The sequence below is a fragment of the Mycteria americana genome, chromosome 3, assembly GCF_035582795.1.
Source record: "Mycteria americana isolate JAX WOST 10 ecotype Jacksonville Zoo and Gardens chromosome 3, USCA_MyAme_1.0, whole genome shotgun sequence".
Classification (NCBI taxonomy): domain Eukaryota; kingdom Metazoa; phylum Chordata; class Aves; order Ciconiiformes; family Ciconiidae; genus Mycteria; species Mycteria americana.
Window position 1 is genome coordinate 18,964,014 of NC_134367.1, and position 17,330 is coordinate 18,981,343.

At 39.9% G+C, this 17,330-nt stretch overlaps 1 protein-coding gene across 4 annotated transcripts in view; it reads right to left on the reverse strand.

Annotated features, from left to right (window-relative positions):
* Positions 1-2,796: 2,796 nt before the first annotated feature.
* Positions 2,797-17,330, reverse strand: part of RNF144A (ring finger protein 144A) — a 67,614-nt gene continuing 53,080 nt past the window's right edge. For 3 of the 4 annotated variants that reach the window (XM_075498004.1, XM_075498001.1, XM_075498002.1), the window contains 6 exons: positions 15,658-15,762; positions 15,384-15,444; positions 14,135-14,342; positions 12,113-12,260; positions 10,702-10,791; positions 2,797-7,606 (listed from right to left, as the gene is read on the reverse strand). In XM_075498004.1, coding sequence (XP_075354119.1) covers positions 7,475-7,606; positions 10,702-10,791; positions 12,113-12,260; positions 14,135-14,342; positions 15,384-15,444; positions 15,658-15,762 — 744 coding nt within the window. In that variant the 3' untranslated portion in view covers positions 2,797-7,474. The remainder of the gene's footprint in view (positions 7,607-10,701; positions 10,792-12,112; positions 12,261-14,134; positions 14,343-15,383; positions 15,445-15,657; positions 15,763-17,330) is intronic. The other variant, XM_075498003.1, reaches the window with a different exon arrangement.

Sequence of the window (17,330 nt, forward strand, 5' to 3'; positions counted from 1 at the left end):
CAATTGAAGCAAATAACTGGCAGAGAAAACCCTGTAAGAAAAACACAGTTCTCTGTCACAGGTGCTCTCTTACGCAGGAAGATGAGCTCGTTGCTCACCTAAAATGAAAATCCGAACTCACTAAAAACCAATGGAAAGACTAATCCTTTTTAATGGGCTCTGAGCATCCACTTCATAGCATACATGGAGTACCACTTACTCAAGCTTATAGGCATTTGTTTTTACTTTTCCAGCTACTTGGGGAAAAAAAGGCAGTGTTTTGAAGGAGGAAGTGATTTAATTCTATTCCTAATACACTTTCTTCCACATAAAGCTACAAAAAATATCCCAGAACCTTTATCGGTCTATTTAATATGGACAATCTGCATTGCTCCAGGACCAGATTTCTTGCTCTACAAAATTACGGAGCAGAATTTCTTCTTCCTGTAGACATATATAAGCTACACTGACTAGAAGCCACATTTGACATTTAAGGACATGCTGCACATAAAAATAAAGTACCACACATCAGCTAGACACACATATTTACATTCAGATTTTAGAAAATGGCATTGAGTTAGGACACCTAGAATTTAGTCCCAGGGGCTCTCTTCTTTGGGACCTAGGTTTAAATTTAGTGTTTATGTACTGATTATAGTGTTCATTTCATTTTTGGCTTAAAAAAAAAGTGACCAAGGAACACCAGGAATAGATTACCAGTTAGCACATACAGCTTGACATTGTTCTCTCTTGTGCACTCACCACAGAAGAACTGGACTATTCAGTCTTTCAAGTGCATTTCCATTGCTTGCATGTGTGTGCTGGTTTGCATGATTTACAGCATCTAAACATTTTGTATGTGTGCCACATATGTGTTAAGTTATAGTCACCACGCACACACACATTCATCTGGAAACACCGTATGGAAGCAGAGTAACCTGGTTCTAATTTGTACCACCAAGTTCTGCCCTGGTACCTGAAAGCAGTACTTGTGATAAGGCACTCCATGACTGTTTCACTCAGTTTTAGCCATGTAAAAGTTATGTGCCTGTACAAAGGCAGTTGCCTAGACTTCTTCTGTCATCAAAGTGGATGGGGAAAAAAAACACACCTGAGAAGCACCTTGAGTCAGCTAAGCTGTCTAGACAAGTATCTTGGTGAGCAGCATAGGATAGGAAGGGAACTGTTCCAAAGACACAGGAGATGTGTCTTTGCACTGACTACCATCGGTTAAGGCCAGATACCTGAATATTAAGACAAACCTCATACTTAAGTGAATGAACCCTGAATCTTGGTTCCTAGAGTGTGGAGTCTGGGCAGCAAAGGCTTCCTTGTACCAAAGTCTTTTCTTTCAATTGTCTCAATCGTTCCATTCTTAGAGGACAGTTAGTGGCATGCTTTTGACCCGAACTCTCCCACCCAGTGCCCAGGTACAGTTCAGGAGTTATTCTGGGGCTGGGGCCACTCCTATCAGAACTTATTACTATGAATGTGGGTCAACTCTGGTGACTGAATGATCCTGGACACTCCCTATTTACTAGAGCATAGAGGGGCTAGAAGTTTGCCATTTAAGAATTCAACTTAAACACTCTTAATTTTAGCCAGTTGAGACCCTGAAGTCCTTTACTCCACTTAGAGTTTCTGCGGTGCTTAATTCTCTGATTACAGACCTGTTGTGCAGAAACCCAGTCACACAGCTGAAGGCACTGGATAAGAAAATCCTTCTACAGCAAGGTAAGCTGAACCTGGCAGAGAGACTGAGGAAATGCCCAGGAGCTAAATATTACTTAACTACAAGATAATGGCACATGACTGAGAAATAACTCTCCTCTCTAAAAGAAAACTGCAAAGCAAAACATACCCTAATTGGAAGCAACTGACTGTGGGAGCAGAGGAAGAAAGTAGAAACATTGCTTTGCTAATACCTGCTCCTAGAATAGGCCAAAACCCCTCATGGCATTTATAGACTATTTTCTGCCCAATTAATTGAACAAAATATCTAAATTGATCTTTCCCTTATGGAGAAAAATCATTATGCTCCATGAAAATGAAAGAAAGGAATGACTGAGTAGCAGCTATTATGTGACCTTGATTTTTCTTAAGTTGTCAGGTATAAAGCACATATGTGCATATTAGTTATGCACACCATTTTTTTGAAGAAATTGTGGCTGTGCTTTTTTATGCGTATAGACAAATTGTATCCTAACAAGTGAGAAAGAAACTACAGGGACTGAAGGAAAGGCTGCATACTCAACTGCAGTTCAGGCAAAATGCAAAGTGCCTGTTGATAGAGTCAAGAACATGAGAGCCAGTTCCCACTGTCGAAGAGAGTTAAGCATGCTCTGTTGTACAGGAGATTGGGCTTTGCCTTTAAAAGTTCACCTCCAGAACACCAAACTGAGGGGAATACAAGCTACTCACTGTGGAGAGATCTGTTACAGCCACCTCCACCAGACCTAAATCTGTGGTGCAAGAATATACAGGCATCTCAGAGGGATCCTTGGAGCAGCACGTTCACCCAGCTGGAGCGTACACCGACGACTGCAACAGGAGGTGGTCCAAAGACCCAGTTGTGGGTCAAATTAGCTCTAGAGATAGCCAGATTCACTCTTTCGAATAAACTGCGAGACGACGAGTCAGAAGAGGCAGTTGTGCTCAGAAGGGAGGCAGCAGGTCTCCAGGCCACAGGGCTGTGCTTGCTCTGGAGGATGGAGAGGCAGATAGCATAGGAAGTCCTACCATAACAAAAACACTTTTCCTTAGTGAACCTATAGCACTGAAAAGTCACTATGAAGAATCACAGGAGACACATTCATTTAAAATATCTATTGAAATTACAAATTAAACTCTTCAATATGATTCAAAGTACAAAACACAACATTAAAAGGCATTCAACAGCTCTTTTATACATCACAGTGTTAGTGGCACAAAATGTACTTACATTTCAAATACATCAACAGAACTATTTTTACACTGGTCAAATACATTATTTATACATATGCATGACTCCTTCATGCTTATCCCTATACAAGTTCAAAATACATCCATGATAAAATGATCAAGAAAGGTTCAGTTATGTACCACGTACCTGTACCTAATGTTCCTGGAATTCTTGTAAGAGAGATACACAAATCAAAGCAATAATGAAGACCACAGGGCTCTAAACACAAACAGCATGCCTTACTTAGAATAAGTGCATTAGCAATTAAGCACTGATGCAGGCTTTTTGATGTCTTTAATATCACTGTCATCAAAAACTGTGTTCTATCTGTTTTCCTCAGGATTTTAGATTATGTATGTGAAATGTACAACCTTTGGTTTTAAAAAAAGCAAACCTGCACAAAGCTTTATGCATGCTGCAACTCACTAGGATGAGAACGGCCTGCATTAAATATATTTATTCCTATACAGTAAAAGGCCTACAGATGAAATGCACAAAACTTCATTTTTATTTTCCTGCCCATAACAATTTTAAATCAAGAGCACTTCATCTTTTTCTGATCTATGAATATTTTATCCTGTCAGCTCCATAAATGAGAGCTTTTCACTAATTTTGATTGTGTTTCCTGCATGCCAGGAGATCAACTGTAAGCTGAGAGCTGATCCAGTCAGCTCTTATTTGTGATTTTGCCTAATTCATAAGCCGAAGTATTTGAGGAAAGATCATGCTGCTTGGTATGTGAGGGAAAGCATCCCAAGTTCTTGGCATGCTAAAGTCAGTAGTAAGAGGTTTCGGGATGAATGCCAACATGAATGAAATTGAAATATTAACATAAAACTACAGTAAGCATTTATACGTAATCTTTCATCACAGAATCTTGAAGAGCTTTAAAACCAATGAATTTGCCCTCACAGCCCTCCTGTGAGGTAGGTAAACATTGGTCCATCCATTTAAAAGATGGGTAATTGAGATAAGAGGAGATAAATGATTTGTCCAATGTCAGGTGGGGAAAACTCAATGCTGCTGCCATTGAAGTCGGTGCAGGCTATGCTGCTGACCTCTCTCCGGACTGACTTCAGCCCAACTAATGAATGGCAAGCCTAGGGAGATGCAAAGCCTCTGGAGTCTGGACTCCACAGTCAGTCCCATGCTTGCTAGACAGGACACCACTTTTCCCCAACAGAACATGCAGATGATGTACTGTTACAAACTCCATTAAAAACAGCATTTAAGACAATGCAAAAAAACTAAATAATAGCATCCATATAATAATAAACCATAAAAACGCAACAGAAATCATGCAGTGGCATTTTTTCTGGTGAAAACCTAAAAAGCCAAAGCTGTTCTAACAGAATTTCATCTGAAAAGCAGCAGAGACAAACATTCTCTTTTCCATGGCAGGGGGTTTAAATGTCAGAGTTTAAAATAATGTATTTACAATTCAACTTCAGGGTATTAATTGTCACACTATCAGCATAAGCTGTAACATAAAAACGCCCCAAACTCAATACATCACTGCCAGAAGTTGCTACTTTGGAAACAAAACAGCATTAAAAAAAAAAAAGGGAAAAAAAAAAAAAACCAAAACCCCAAATCCCCGAGAAGAATACAGATGGAATGACATTTAGCAAACCTGAAAGGATTAGGTATTTGGTAAATATATGTAGGCATATAGTCTATCCTAACAGCCAGGATGTGAAACAAGAGATATGTCATAAAAATCTCCATTAGCGATTCAAGTATGTTGAGATCGGAGACACAGATATACTGACAGAAGTACACAGTTTTCTGATTATATATAATGTTACCTGTGAGCATTAATTATAAACTCTCATTTAAAAATGTCTGTATTTGTAAAGGACTTCTTTTTCTTTCCTTGTCTTTTTAAATCTGGAAATGCATTAATTTTGACATTGATTATTACCTGGCCACACAGTACCGTGGAAATCTCAAGTTTCACTATATTGCCACATAAAGGCCGTCTCCAAGAAAGGCACAGAGAAAATAAACTTTATACCAGGACACTCTGGTACTGTTAACAGCCGCTGCACCTCTGCTGTTCCCTATCATCCCAGTAGTAGAACTGGTCACTAGAGCCACTGCCACATAGAGCATGATCCCTTCGTGCTCCCAATTAGAAAATTAACAAGCCATGAAATCTTTACGTCCTTTTGTCCAGGTTTTTTTTCTCCAGTTAAACAGAATTACAGGGCCAAGGATGAAAGGTCATAGTTTAAGCTTACCTGCAGGAAGCTGTCCTTCGCAGAAGGGTTTCCATTACTTCTGCACACTGAAGCTATGGCTCGGGACAAGCCAGGTGCTTGGCTTAGGGTAGCTCTGGGGAGATGGACTGAGCTGCTGCCAGAGCCGGCGTGAGATAACCCCTTCACTGCCCGCTGAACTCAGCGGTGCTTCACACCCCCCTCGGGGGCTGGCAAACAGTGATCGATTGCGCTATCCGGACTTCCCCACAGATACTTTTGAACAGCTAAGCAATTTTTAATTAACAAAGATAGCTAAAAAACTAAAAATACTGTGATAACAAAAACAGATATTAAGAGTAAAGATCTGAACTGTGCATTGCCATAAACAATCTGAAGATATCACAAGGAGTTCAGACTTGCTGGAAACCAGCTATCCTTTTTCTTCATGTTGTAATGGCTGAACTCATTAAAATCAAGCCAAATAAGTGAATTGCAGATAACCTCCAGCTCCTGGAGCTAAAATCTGTGGTTAGATACAGTTTGAATTTGGATACTATTAAACTTGGAAGAAGGGGGAGGAGAAGAAATTCAAGAGTAGTTTTATAAAAAGACAGTGGCCCTTTTCAAAATTGTACCCTACAGTCTTTTTATTTAACAGATAGACAGTATAAAAGAAAGATAATAAAGAAAGGAGTAATTTCCTTATGCTTGAGCTATGAAAACATATTCCCGGCCTGCTGACAGCAGCCAGAAGCAGTTGCATTTAAGGGTCTTAATACATTTTCAGTGCAAAGTTATCCTGGCTTCAACATACTCATCCATCTCAGTACATTGATAATGCACAGAAACAAATGATGATGAAAAAAAACCACAGTCAAACTTCAGTCCACAAGCCATTCAAAACAATGTTTTCCTTCAGAACTACACACAGACATACACGTTGCTTCAGATGCTTCATACTTCATGGCAAGAAGTCATTAGTCAAATTCTTGTAGGCTTTAAAATCAGAGCAAAGTATTTCTAAAGAGAAACTACAATGATTAATAGTATGATGACTAGCACGCTTTACGACCCTGGAAACACAGCACTGTGAATTCTGCAAAACTATCAAATCAAGTCAAGTGATTATTTTTCAAATGAAAACTTGTTTCGTCACAGCATTGTTATTAACAGCATACACCATACGATATTAACTCTGAAAACGGGCTAAATAGTTTAAATGTAAAGTACAACTTCCAAAAGTATCCCAGGCATTTTTATTATTAACTACAGGGATAACCCTAATGTAGTTTTATACTTAAAAGGAAAGATTCATTGATAACCCAAGAGTCTGCTAAATAGTAAAGTTAGTCCTGTATTTTTTAATAATTGCCCTAAAGGCAGAAGCAAGCTATCTTGAACTTCCAAAATATTTCAATAGCACAGCTATTTACATATTTGGTTTAAATAGGATTATATATTTATATATCTATATAAAAAGATTAAGATACCTGGATTAGAAGTTACATAGCCCTGTAAGTATAGCAGAACCCTAAACAACAGCAAAAAATAATAATTCAGAAAAACACTAGTGGTCCAGCGGTAATCAATACCATCAATGCATTTTTAAAAGAACCTTGATCAGATAGCAGGTTTGTGTCACTACTCAACCTTACAGCTTCATCAATTCATTTTTAAAATGTAGCTTTCAATCAAACAAATTTCTTATAAGACTTCAAAAAATTCCTGGAAGGCAACAGGACCAACTTTGTCCTTCTAACCCTCCCGAGATTTCAAGAAAGGCATAGGATGGCCTATATGCACCTTATTGATTTTGTTATACTTGGAAAAATAGGTACTAAAAAGGACATTGCGATGGCTTTAACAAAACCAGATGTGTAATAAACATGGCAAAGTCACACTAAGTTGACTATCTGCTTTAAATGATAGGCAACTTAAATATATACAGGAATAAGACACCAAATTTTGAAGCGAACGGATATGCAGAAAGTTTAGATTTGTATGCGTTTTTAGCTTGTTTTGCTGATGTCATTCAGCACAGTTCCTAGTCCACCAGCAGGGCATCAGAAACTTTTTGCATTATTTTTAGCAGTATCACCTCTTAATTTCAGATAGCTACCTGGGTCCATGGTCTCCCTTTAGCACCAAACTTGCCTTCCATTACCCTCCTTGTCTATTATCAATCGATCTATGCAGCAGTAGTAACAACAGTTCCTGGAATCAAGACTGTGTCTCAATGAAAAGCAGAATGGGGCAAGTAAGGCTACAGCAATGTAAGTGCAAGAGGGAAACATCAACAGCAACCATAAAATCAAAACACATGTTGTGATGAGTCCAATCTTCTCTCAGTCTAGGTAGGTAGAGGGTCATCATCTCCTTTATTACATTTGCACTTGCAGCACAGAACAAATGGTGTTGCAAGTAGAAGGAAAGGGGAGGCCACCAAAAGTAGAAGACCAAATCCTGCAAAAATTCCTACCACCTGCAAGAGAAAGGAATAGCATTGCATTAGGGATAACAATTGTCTGGATTCTGCTGACACCAGTGCATCATCAGTGTCCTTCAAAAGGATCTCAGCAAATGCCATCATTGACCTTACCAGAGCCAGGACTTCCCCCCAAATGTACGCTACAGTCAGCTCCTGCGATCAGTAAACGTGAGTGAAATCAGAGAGCAAACGTTTGTGTTTCATTGCTCCCGTCAGAACCGTGCCACACAACTCAGTTCCATCACACAAAGTGATGCAGATGATTATTTGCCTTTTTGAGTTTTGCTATATCTCAAAGAACTAGTGAAGCAACTGACTAGATAGTTTTTTCTTGATCAAACCTACATATTAAATATCAGGATCAAGACTACAAGAGAGTTAGAGGCTCCCACTTTCAGGTGCTCTCCTTTTTGCTGGAGAAAGCTCCAAAAAGAATCATTCAAAGTTCTGGTGGTTTTCGGGGAGAATCTGGTGTTTTTCAGGGACAAGTTCCCACCAGCAGGAACACAAGCTTGGGAATCAGCCACAGATTACAAGCACTATAGACTACAGGAGGACTTTGCATATGCCAAATGGCTTTTGCAGTCAGACCTGAGCTCATCCTGCTCCTTCAGGGGACATGACCTAACTCTATCTGAAGTACTTTTTTCACTGACATTTATTGATCACCCTCTTCCCAGCATGGGCAGAGGACCACAGACCTACCCATCCTGTCAGTGTGCCAAACTCTATTAGTTTCTACAGAGTTTAAATTTGGAAAAATTATTAAAAAAACATTCAAATTGAGGTTCATTGCCTGAGGAACTTTTCCATTTGCCATAGGCAACTGTAAGAGTAATGCTGCAACACTATGCCCACAATTTATTTGAGAAAATAATTTAGATTTAGGCACATGAGAGTGCCTGTGAATAATTTTGAATAATGAAGGCAGGAATGGAATGCTAAGCTGCTAGCAAAACCTCACAACAGAAAGCAAAAAGAAATTAGACTTCAGTAGTCATTAAGAATTCTTCTAGCCAGAGCTAGATAAGCTGCTTCAATTAGCTGGCAAATATTTAATTAGCCATGGTATAGATGGGATGATTTACTAGTACTTTTGTCGGCCACGGACAATTTCTCATTCTGATTACTATGTATTTCTTGCAATTCCACTACCCAAGATTTTCAGAGGAGGGGCTGAGAGGAAAGGCTGGTTGCGGGAGATGGCGCTGTGGGACAGCAGTCACCACCCTCAGACTGCCTCCTACTACGCCAAATTCTTTCAAGCTTGGATTTTGGCTGTCCAGGGATAAGGAGCTCAAACTTCCTTGCCCTATCAATTTTATTTTTTGCCAAGAGCAATTTCTTTTTCAGCTTCAGAGGTGTACACATTTCATTACTCATTCTTTTTTTGGGGGTGCTGACAATCTCATGCAACTTCCATTTACTAATCTTTGCGTTTATTTGTTACGGACATAAACCAAAGCTAAAATCTCATCTCCTTTAAAAACTGCAAGCTGCAACTATTGCCATACTGGTCTTTGGAGAGAGCACACCCTTGCCTAGCTCTCTGCAGCCCAGACTAAGAGTGCACTGGTCAGACAGAGGCAAGCTGGAAGTTAGCAATTCAGTGGATGGGATTGACTGCTGGTAATTTTTATGAGATATCTATCTACACCTTCCTTTCAGCCTCAATATGCCATCAAAGAATTCATTAAGTTTAATTTTGTTTGGGGTTTTTTGTTGTTTATTTTGGGGGGGGGGGGTTTTGGGGGGGGGGACGACACATGTTTGTTTGCTTTTTAAACAAAACTGCCTGCTGAGCATTACTGACTCATTTTCTACTTGGTTCTGTTGCTTCTGAAGAAGTTGCTGCCCTACTCAGCATCAAGCCATTCCCTCTAGCCAAAACAAGTATTTTTTTTAAATCCACAAACAACAAACCAAAGGCTCACCTCAATTTGCCCTGGATAAATACTGAAAGGAACTTAACATAAGGAAACGACTGCAATGTTGATTTGGCTTTAGTGGGTTTAGCAGAACTATATCCTGACTCGTGGAGAATTATCACTTTCATTCTCAACAACGACCAGAATATCAAACATACTGTCTATCAAACATATTTGCACTGTCTATCAAACATATTTGCACTAACTGCTGTGGCTAAGAACAGATTCCAAATATCAGATTAATCACCTCGCATTACAGGTATATCAAGAAAGCTTATGTACTCACACACTTCCTAAGATACCATTGGCTAAGCCAAGCAAAACCCAGTCCATAGCTCAGGCGTGCAGGGGTGTATGTGGAGGGAGAGGGATGTGATCCTTATTTCAGTTTTGCTGTTTGTCCAGACTTGGGGTTTATGCTCAAATGGAAAGATATCTGTACTTCACAAAAAGCACTTCATCTTAAGCTAAGGTAGATATTTACTGGCACACAGTTAATTTAGGAAGAGATGACTCAGATACCCAGATGTCCCTGTATCTCTGAAATGACTGCAAAGACAGTAGATTGGACTAAGTCACACATTGGCATTTATTTTGTATGCATCGAAGCAGTGCAGAGAGCTCTTCCATTACCAGCATTCATGCTGGATCCAGCAAGACCGGATCTAGACTACATGAGGTATCCCCACACTCTTCATAATCGTCAATTTGAATCTGTATTTGGAAGTACTGATAAGCTCACTGGGTTACATTCTATCCAACCTACAAGAATGAGTCAACTGGAGGCCATACTAAGATACTGAGCATACTCAGGCTAATTCCTTTTCAGTTCTGGATCTGGCACTAAAGATCCCTTACAGGATGAGCTTCCCTGGTAATAGGATGGATGGTGGCAACCTAGTTTGTCCCCCAGGTTTACCGAGCACTTAACTGGCTCTGCAAACGCACCCTTCCTAGTTCTGAGTGACTTTCTGCCAAGGAGTATCCTCTCTGGAAGAGCTACCTGTTCCTCTCCAAGCTACTGCCCTCTTTAAATCTTCTATGAAAATTAGTTACCATTTGGCACAGAATTTTACCCTAAGGTGTTAAAATGAATAAGGCAAAGGAAGGCACTATGACAGTAGTAGACCTGTACAGAGCTTTTAAAGATCCAAGCTTTACCTGTGTTCTGTGCCAGATAACAGATGCCCTGGAGTGTCCCAGCTTATTTCGACAAGGTCCTTTGTCATAATGTATAAGGAGAAAATCATCCTACAAAATATTAAATTAAAAGGTAGGTAATAAACATCACTACAAACTGTTCTTCAAGTTATAAAATACTATTTCCTGAGAACTTATAATCAGGAGTCGTACAGGAATGTAAACACTTAGTGAGGTGGATATGACCAGGTCCAACCTTTCCAAAGTGCTTTGTTTACAGTTAAGTGTCTTCACAAACAGGTTTGTTTAGCAAGTGTTATATATCTATAATGAATTCTTCTCCCAAAGGCTCTCAACCTCCATATTTAAATGCTAGTATGGATTAGTATGCTAAGAGGATCCAAGAAGATAAGCTGCCCATTGCATATATTTCACACACATACAGAAAGAGCAAAGGAAAACGAATACTTGTACCGCAGACTTCCCAAATTTGGTTCCTTTTATTAGTTGAAGAATAAAAGGACAATACAGATTTTTGAGAGATGATGTCTCTATCTGTCCTACCATCCTTTGGCAAACCAGCCAAGATAGCAGGCCCAGTACCAAGGGAACACTGCTTTTTTACTGAGCACATGAGAAGCCTGTGACTTAAGGACTGTTAGTAAAGCATTCAAATGGGACAACCACAGGATTTGAATAGTCAGAGTAGCTTTTGGGAACCTAAAACATTTCCTTTGCTATTGTTAACGATGCTATAAAATAAAACAGATGACATGGAAACAGATGTTGTATATTGTATATACTGTGATCCTTGGGCATGACAACAGGCTTATTTTAAAAAAACATAAACATATGAGAGCAGCAGCTTATAGACTGACAAATTCCTGGTGTTAGGAGAACATCGTATTCTTTTTCATACATCAGATCTATTTCTTGTCCCATAGAATACAAAGAATGGTAAACAAATCTGACTGCTAGACTCCTGCATGGTGACGCACCAAATCTAAAATTTGTCTGATAAACTTCCACAGACTGAGAACATTGCTATACTCATCCTGTAACTCCTTCAAGAAGGGGAACATTGAAAAGTCAGTACTAAATGAAGTATTATTAAAAAAAGGCAAAAAAACCACCCCCCCCAAACCCATGTTAGTTACCATGTAAAGATTGCAAACAACATTTTCATAAAGTTATACTTTATAATTATTATTTCCTGACTCACATAGGCAAAATGCAAAGATCACAAGTGTCAGACAAGTAAAACAGAACATACAAATGCTATCAAATTACCAGCCTCAGCTTTGGTGGGTCGCAGTCCACCAAGTTGGGCAGAAGCTACTGAGCTACTATTTAATTGATTAATGAGACAGCTGGATGGCAAAACAATGGAATTCTAAGCTTCTGAGAATCAGAGTGCATGGCATGTACTCACATCAAGAGATTCCAGGCAGTACCAGCAAAAGGCATGTTTGCAGTTCTTACACATCATTTGGGCGCAGCCTTCATCTCGTTCAATGTAAACTTTACACTTTGGACAGCGTTTGATTGGAGCATCATCATCTTCCATTTTAAAAACTGAACTGTGGGAGAGAGTGAGGAATTAATAAGATGTGTGGCCATGAAGAAGAGAAGAACTTCTAAGAAATGTGCTAAGAAGATAAGCTTACTTTTTCATTAAAAAAAAAAAAAGATAAATTGGTAGAGATCTGATTTAAAAACAGATTTAAAAACAAAACTCTGTTTAACTGAGTTTTGTTATTCAGATATTTTGGCTGTATTCTATTTTTCAAACATACCTCTATAAAAAAGTGTTTACTAACTACAGTGCCTACATAACAGTCAGGACATTTTCTCTATCACATATTTTACCAACTGTTTTTGTTATCTAGTGATACTAATAGATATTATACAGTTTTCTCCTGGAATATATCAGATGAGCAGCAGCTAGTTTCACACCTAAACGCTTTGTATGTCTAGATCATCTTCCCTTTTCCTCCTTTCTTCTTTCTCCAAAAAGAAGAAGCAGCAATCCCTTGATGGCACAAGCCCAGACCACATTCCTTCGGATTGCGGCACCATGGCTTGTCTCTGCCCTCCTTGAAGATCCTCCCGAGGAATTTCCTTCCAAATCAGGAACCATGAGGTTTTTGGGCCATGCCGTTCTTTCAGAGTTGACCTCGTCGTCTCTAACACTGTCCTAACGAGTCATGGTTCATGAGCTAGGTAGGGTCAGCACCACCTCTTCTTGTTTTGCATCACTATGCAAAACCATAGGATGTCCCCTCAAATAGTGGGCACAACACAGAGGAATGTGGAAACACTAGAAGAGCATTTATTTCCCTCGAATAGCTTTCTACCATATGCAGGCTTTATGCACACCAACAACTAAAATGTACCTTAACAAATGACACTTCCTGCAGCCACTGCCAGTGGGAGATACAAGAACAACTGATGGGCAATCAACAGTTTGCCAGAAAACAGGACTGACCCTTGACTGATTGATTTGCCCAACAGCAGGATAAAAGGACATACACTTGTTAGTCACACTAGGGGCAATTATATTACAGAAAAATGCTTTGAATTCATAAACTGTATATGAAACTCCAAATGCCTGGTAGCACAAACTGCTACTGGCATGTTATGCTCCAAATAATGAAAAAGCAAACCTGAATGGAGTAAAAAATGAAGCATGAAATAAAAACTAAAAGCAACCAAAACACTAAGGAAAATAAAAAAAGGTTTTTGTCTTGCCATGAAGTTTAGTGAGCTTCAGTTCTGGTTAAGCACACACAAAAAGCATGTGCAAAAGTTACTATATTTGACCAGGAACTCATGAGAGCATCCTAGCTAGTCACCTGTTACAGCAAAGCTTGAAAGAAGACAAGTTATGAATAGCTAAGTCCAAGACTGGCCAGGGTTTTAATGATACCTTGAACTACTATGCAATCTTTGAAAAAGCACGAACATTAAGTAGAACACATGCACAATGGCCTTTCTTATTCACTGGCTGCAGTACACCGGTGGAAACAGCTTGAAGCAGAACTTAAGAACATTGGCCAAATATGCAGCAGTTGGGATTGACAGGGTATCTTAAAAATCACTGGCTGGCATGTTACCAACCCTCACACTGTCCAGAATAGCAGAAGCAATGAGATCTTCTCTGAAGGGAAGCTCATGAGCTGCCTGAATATCATATTTTTCCCACTGGGGCAAAAGGACGGCTGATAGAGGCTCAAGCAGCTCCTTTGTGCTTTGCTGGGAATGGTGGCAAGGAGTGAGGCTGTCAAGAGCTATCCAGTTTTGGAATACAGCATTAAAGGAACAGGAGTGACTAAGTGAAGGAAACAGCTTTAAAAGAAAATATCAGGAAAACGCCTTTTTGCTACTCATACTCCGGTTTGTTCAAAGATTGAGTGTTTTGTTTCTAAATACTACATCTTTTGCAATACTTTACCTTGTTTCTCCTGGAAGAAAAGAGATTGGCATGTTCTCTTGACAGCCTTGACCTGGATGCCAATTAGATTTGCAAGCAGAGCAGAACTCAATGTCACAGGCTTTGCACTGGACCAGCTGAGGGTCCTGTGGGCTTGGTTCCTGCAGCTGGCAAACTGCCTGGCAAGTAGAGGATGGACACCAAGTCCGACACGGATCCAAAAGCACTTCTGTAAAGGGGCATAAAAGAACAAAATTCAAAGGCAGTTACAAGACCGGCCTTCCATAACAAAGTATTCCAGCTCAGGTTGACTGACAGGGCATTTGAAGACACACATTTTCAAAAGAAGCCTTTTAATTTATGCTACCCACTTAGACTTAGTCTGGCCTGCTTTGCAAACAGGCACCAAACTAAAGTGAGTTTCCTGAGTTTGAATTAATTGCCCACTTTCATTCACTGAACTAAACTTGTACTGAGAATGAAATGTTCTATTTTTCTTCAGTTGTAGTTGAAGTTAAATAGAGCATACACTATGCAGGTATAACCCATCAGAAAGTGTTTTTACAGTGCCTTGCCCAGTAGGACTCTATTTCAAGTTGGCCTCTGCCCTAATGTAACCACATGATTAACAATAGCATAAGACTGTGACAGAGTTTTCATCCCTGTCTTGGAGGCTGGTTACTGGTAAGTCATTTCATGTTTCAGAGCCCACTGAAGTCAATAAAAACCTACCAATGACTTCAGCAGGCTGGGTCCTGCCCTCAGCAAAACCTTACTGTAAGTTCTCTATGGCCACACACTTCCACATCCCCATAGGCACCCAATCAGCTTATATCTTCATAAAAATTAACAAGGTTCATTACACACAGAACTGCCTAGTCATTCTGCAACCAGATGCTGTCACAGGAGATAACGGTGGCTCCATAAATGGGGTCAGTCTACCCCCTCAGCCCCTAGAGCACTGGCAGTCAACTCAAACAGCAAAGCTCAAAATAGAAGTCACTCCCTCCCTTAGTTATAGAGCAATATAATACATAGCAATTTTCTTTCCTTAGTTTATTCTCAGAATGTTGCACTTCTGGGTTTGATGCAGGCAAGAACAGAAACAATGTTTTCCTTTTTTTTTTTTTTTTCTTTTTTTGTGATGCCCAAACAATTAATGCACAATGCTACTGCATGAACATGTGCAGAGCCAGATTCTGATTTATGGGATTGCTCTGGAGTGATACTGTTCCCACAGCCTTGCAATGGGTAGTGTTACATGTGTTACCTCTTTCAAACTGTAGCTTCTTATACCTTTGCATGATTTCTGACGCAACCATGCACTCAATCTGTTGAAGGAAGGAAAAAGAAAAGACAAATTCCCAATTAGGAATAGCAATAATCTAAGGCATTTTCAACAAATGGAGACAAAATATTTGACCTTTAGAGAATTATTAAAAACGTATGTTGGCAACAATGGCAGCTGTAACATACAGAGCAAGACACATTTAAACGTGATAGAAAGAAAAGAAAAAAAAAAACTATTTGCAGTAAAAGCATACCTCATTTTCTTGCAGATGACCTCGCTTTGGGCAGGCAGCATCAGGGCAGCTGATTGCTGTTTCTAGACCTTCTTTGATCAAAAGTTCCACGTACTGTTTTAGGCACTGTAAGAGAGCCAAAGACTGAGTTAACTATCCCACCAAGAATAAACCACTCGCTATTTTAACAGCTTTCCTCTGAAAATCTGAAGAACTCAAACTTCTTTGAAAAAAACAGATAGTACTGTGTCCCTTTTGCAACCATGGGCCATGCTCACAGCTTTTGCCATGGTTATACCTTTAAATAGAAAACAGCAAGTTGATTTCCCCATCAAATAACTCGTCCTCAATTTAAAATACCCAGCAAATTAAAAAATAACAATAATGGGGACAAGGACAAATCAAACAGGGAGCTAGGAGGGGAAAAAAATAAAACATCACCAAGACAAAATTAGATTAACCACACTCCAAAAATCTTAATGTGACTGGAAACCACAACACAGCTTAGTAAGCAGTAACTACCCATAGACAGACATCTGTCAGGCATACCAGAGAGCAAAAGGGAGTGGTGTATCTTGCCTTCTATTTCTAGAAAGTAACCATCTGAACTTCATGGTTAAAGATATAGCTTTTCCATAGGAAGGAAATATGTGAGAATTAGGACTCCCAGAAGAACTACAGTTTCCATGGGGACTGAATAATAAATATTGGTAATACTAATACTTTTCTCCCCTAGCAACCACAGCATTTTACCCAAGTCATAGCTGAAAACGGAGCATCTAACACAGTAGTGCACAGCACGACCATCAACAAAACAGAAAAGAAAGGTGGCTATTTTAGACTAAGGGCAAATTAAGACCAAACCTTGTTATTCTTGAAGAGCAACCACCGCCCCACACCTCCATACTTCCCACATCAAGGTGAGAGCTACTGCATAGGTGTCTGCTGGGGAGCCAAGGGGAACGATGGAGAGAGAGAAATATCCTTCTCTCTGCAGATACCGCGCAACTTCTACCAGCCTGACAGTACACAGAAAGAGCAAACAAGGGTCTGCTTTCCAGCGGATGGGTCTCCCTGCGGTGTTCTCACCCTGCTTGTGAGCTCAGCTGGCAGTGGCAAACTGGAGACAATTAGAGAAAGTAGGTCCCTAACCCTCTGTTACCAGATACGTGAATAAAGAGAGAGTGAGGCTAGACCAAAAGCAGAGTGAAACGAAGATATAAAACAAGCCCAGCATACAGCTGGGTGGGAGGGGAGAAGGATTACACACTCTGCAGCAAGCTGGCAAAACGGGGACTTCAAGTAGTATTTCCAGACAGAACTTGCAAAAGGTATGCAGCTGCCAACTCGCCATCAGCCTGGGAAGGCAAAGGGCTGCATCGACCTTGCCGCGTGCAGCGTGCCTAACTGCAGGTCAGAGCACAAAGCCGCTTCTTCCTTCCAACCATGCCATCAAACAGGCCCACCAACAAGCACATTTCCAGCCTAACCCTTTGCGCATGGCTTGTAGCTGCTAAGGTCCAGACTTTGAGCCTACTCATTCACCATCTTCTCTTTCTATTCTGCCTCTCGATATGTCTATTCTGCTCCTTTCAGAGACCCTATCACCTATATTAACATTTTATTTTAGATTTTACCTCTTGCAGCTTGATTGCAGCAAAAACTTCACTTCCTGCCCACATAATTTCTGCTGC